This window comes from Trichinella spiralis, assembly GCF_000181795.1.
Source record: "Trichinella spiralis strain ISS 195 chromosome Unknown Scfld4, whole genome shotgun sequence".
NCBI classification, from domain to species: Eukaryota; Metazoa; Nematoda; class Enoplea; order Trichinellida; family Trichinellidae; genus Trichinella; species Trichinella spiralis.
Window position 1 is genome coordinate 10,121,569 of NW_003526943.1, and position 3,939 is coordinate 10,125,507.

General features: G+C 34.2%; 1 protein-coding gene across 1 annotated transcript; it reads right to left on the reverse strand.

The window, feature by feature from the left end:
• Nucleotides 1-1,967: 1,967 nt before the first annotated feature.
• On the reverse strand, nucleotides 1,968-2,808 carry Tsp_06241 (serine/threonine-protein kinase 38). Its single transcript, XM_003378262.1, has 4 exons — nucleotides 2,802-2,808; nucleotides 2,432-2,555; nucleotides 2,190-2,377; nucleotides 1,968-2,071 (listed from the first exon to the last, which is right to left on the reverse strand). Exons 1-4 carry the CDS (start codon nucleotides 2,806-2,808, stop codon nucleotides 1,968-1,970), a joined length of 423 nt encoding a protein of 140 aa, XP_003378310.1.
• Nucleotides 2,809-3,939: the final 1,131 nt, after the last annotated feature.

Below are 3,939 nucleotides of genomic sequence, written 5' to 3' on the forward strand. Positions count from 1 at the left end.
CAGTATTACGAATTGGGTTTCGGATGTTGAAAAGTGTGGTTGGCCACCAAAGAAAACGATATCTATTTTTGGGGTGACTATGTAGATCGTGGGGCAACCAGCAACTGAAAGTGATAACAATGTTGTTCTTGTTTAAAGTATTGTATCCCGAATGATTTTTTTTTCTACTTCGGCGGGCAATCATGAATGGCGAAAGTAAATGAACAAAGGAAATTTGGGTTTTTCCAAAAGAAATGCTTAAAACAAAGCATTCAGTTGTGCTGTTTCAAAAGGATTCAGTTGGTTATTTGACTGGTTGCCCAGCTGCAGCAATAGTGTCGGATAAAATATTTTGCTTCCCCGGTGGTCCAACCCCCAGCGTTAAATAAGAATTAGATTTTTATGGATAAAAGTATTCCACCGTCCAACATCCGTTCAGAGTTGTACACTGTTGAATGATATGCTGTGGTCAGATCCCAGTGAATAAGAATTTGTTGGTATAACCTTAGGAAACGCCGTGCTGGATTTTTCGTTTGGTGGATCAGCAATAAAAGACTTTTGCAAATTCTTGAATATTGATTTGGTTGTTCGAGCGCATGAAAATTTCAAAGAAGGATTCAGATTTTTTGGTACAAAAAATTGATTACGGTTTCCAGCATACCCAATTACTGTGGACATGAAATTGCTCTGCTGTGCTCCAGGTGGATGAAAATTTGCGCTGCACTATTTGCAGTTTTTTCCAATCCTTAATAGATAACCTGTTGACATTTCATGAATAAGTTTTAAGTTTGGATAATCGATTTATAGATGTGATATTTTGTATAATAAAGTTGCTTTACATTATTTCATAGTTTTTATTATGATCTCAACAGTAAAGTGTTTTGCATTAAATGAATGTCAATATTACATGTAACTTGTGAAATACTTAGTTGTTCGATTTCCTTCAATTATACAATTATTTTTTATCGATTAATGCTTTTTAAGCTTTTTCCCAATTATTCCAAAAAGTAGATTCGCGTGTTTTATAACTGCACTGAGATAACAGTTTTATTTTCTCAGACAAGCCTTTGTCATCAGAATATTTCATTCATTTCCCTGTTCCATGCATATAAACAATGTATTATTGTCACAAGATTTACAAAAGCCCATTAAAGCTATCCTATCGACAGCTCGACACGACTTATAATGGAAACAATTTAAAATAACATTTGCTTTATCGTTTTCTGTTGTAGTTCTCGGTGTTGGCTGTTTGCGTAAACATCCATAAACTGTAAGCATTTACGTTTCAATGTGATTGTCTTCATTTCACTCAATTTCTGACAAATTTCTTCTGCATGTGAATATTTCGAAAAATAATTTGTTTCATCAATGCCTTTTTCTTCTCAAACATCTCACAATTATTTTGCATCCCAACATATGCACATATAGGAATGCATCAGAATTAAAATTCAAGTTTCTTATTTTTTAAGGTAAAAAATCGTTATTATAAAAACTGTGATCATTGGTTTATTCTTACATATATATATAAGGTCCAGGTCCTCGTTGAGCAACTGCCGCCATTTCGTAGAGCATATTCGTTAAAAAAATACGATTCAATATGAATAATAATAATAGTGAACGTTTTGTTAGGAATTTACTAGTCGCACCAGAATAAAATTAAAAAAAGAAGAAAAATAAAACAACCAACCAACTGTTGAAGTTTTTTTTTAAAATGAATATTCTGTCCTTTTTACTTCCTTTTCTTAACTTTTGCCTCATCCATCCAAAAAACCAACATTATTTTTTGGAATTTTTTTGAAACCGCAACTTTCAAAGCTTATTCCACACATACACAGAGGATGTTGTTGTTACTTTGATGTGAGAATAAATTATATAAACACGCATGCGAATGTGAAAATCAATCACATATAAGAAGCTGTAGCAGGTTTGTTTCACCGGAGAGTGAAACATTTTTTCTTCTTTTTCTTCTCCTTCTTCTGCTTCTTCGATTACTTCAACTCTGGATGACGTAGTGCACCACGTTGCGTCAAACCTTCGAACCTCTTGAATGTATAATTCATGAAAACAAGATCCGCATCAAAATCAAGTCCGGCTCGATTTTGCTTCACAACAGGAGACGGATTTGCTAAATTAAATTAAAATAATACAAAAAAAGTAAACAATAAAGTAATAAATTATTGATGGGCAAGAAAAAATTATTGCCAACTTACGCAACTGCAAGTCGACGTTGGGAAATTCATCAAAATTCGAAGTATCATCAATACTATTGACATTGACACGTATGGGTGCTGGCCTGTCGCGAATGTGATCCCAATCGAAGTTCACAAAAAAGGGATCTCTTTTAATTTCCTCCAACGCTTCACTATTGCCCAGCCGATGTTCCACATCGCAGCAAAACCTGTAAAATATGCACACATACCATACGCAGTGCACAGCGTATCTAACAATTTACCGCTTTATTAAATTCCTTGCTTCTTTAGAAATTGGCATTTCTGGTGGGAATATCAACGTCTGCTGCCAGCAAAGAACTTTGCGATACGTTTCTTGTGGTGTTTCTGAACAAAACGGTGGATATCCTGGAAGTTCGTTTTTATTACTTTAAACAACAAACAACTCGACAAGTATTCTTTTCCTACATCAGTGAATTAACACATACATCATTTCAGAAGTGCCAATTCATAAATTTAAAAAATTGAAGAAAAAACATCATAAACATTCACTACAAACGTTACCAAAAACTGAAAAAAAGTTATAGAATTGAGCAGAAGGCAAAATATGAGCTATATTATAAGCACAGCTTTATAATTTTCAAATTATTTCACTTGGCATTTCAAATTCACCCGTAATTTAGTTCATCAAAAATAAGAAACAAAAAATGACACTTTCACATGACTTTAAATTAATTAAAATCATTAAAACGTCATTTAAATAATTTTGACGTTCCATTTAATGTGGAGCAAAGCTAAAGGTCAAAACACAGCCGCACGATGATCATTATTACTGTTTTGAAGTTTTAATTCGAAGCTGAAGGCGAACTTCACAAAGTGCTTTTTTTTCTTCCAAATTTTCAAACATGTCAATAAATAAATCGAAAAAGTTTGCAATCTTCTTCACTGCTTATTATTATAATGTGAAAAAATGATTCTTATTTTCGCATCGTGACGTCAACGGATTTCCAGTTTGACAATTTATTTATTCATTAGCTATTTCGAAATTTTCAGCCGTGACGGTAACAATGAAGCTGGAACAGATGAATTGAAAGCTCAGAGGAAAGCAACATAGAAAAAAAAAGAAAGAAATTAAGAATGATATACATTTAATTGAAATCACCTTTTCATAATCAAACGAAAAAACATAAAGCTACTTCAAATGCAATATTGCAACAAAATCAGCCAATTATGCGCTGCTGCTTCTTCATATAAATAATGATAAATAAATAAAAAAACACGTTTCACATTGTAAATAATGCCAATTCAATCCAAAAAATTTTCTTTAAAAAAAACAAAATTTTTTGTTCAAAAAAGGGGGGGCTTTTTCCCCCAAAAAAAAAACGGCCAAAAACTTGGGTCCAACTGGGAAAAAACCCCCCTGGGCCAAAACCCAAAAAATTTTCCCCCTTAAAATTTCTCTTGGGAAGCCAACATTGAAAACCCTTTGGGCCCCCGGCCAAGGGAAAATATATCCCCCCGGAAAAAAAAAAACAAAAAAAAGGGGTTTCCCCCTTTCCCAAAAAAACCACCCCCCCCCTTTGGGGAAAAAAAAAAAACCCCCGCCCCCCCCAAAAAAAATTTAACCCTTTTTTCAAATTTAAAAAAAAATTTTCTCTCCCCCCCCAAAACCGGGGGGGTGGAAACCCTTTTTTTTATTTTTTTCCGGGGGGCGCACACCTAAAATTATTTTTCTCCCCCTCGGGGGGGGGATGCTCCAAAAAAATAATAATCCCCCCCCCCGCCGCCCCCA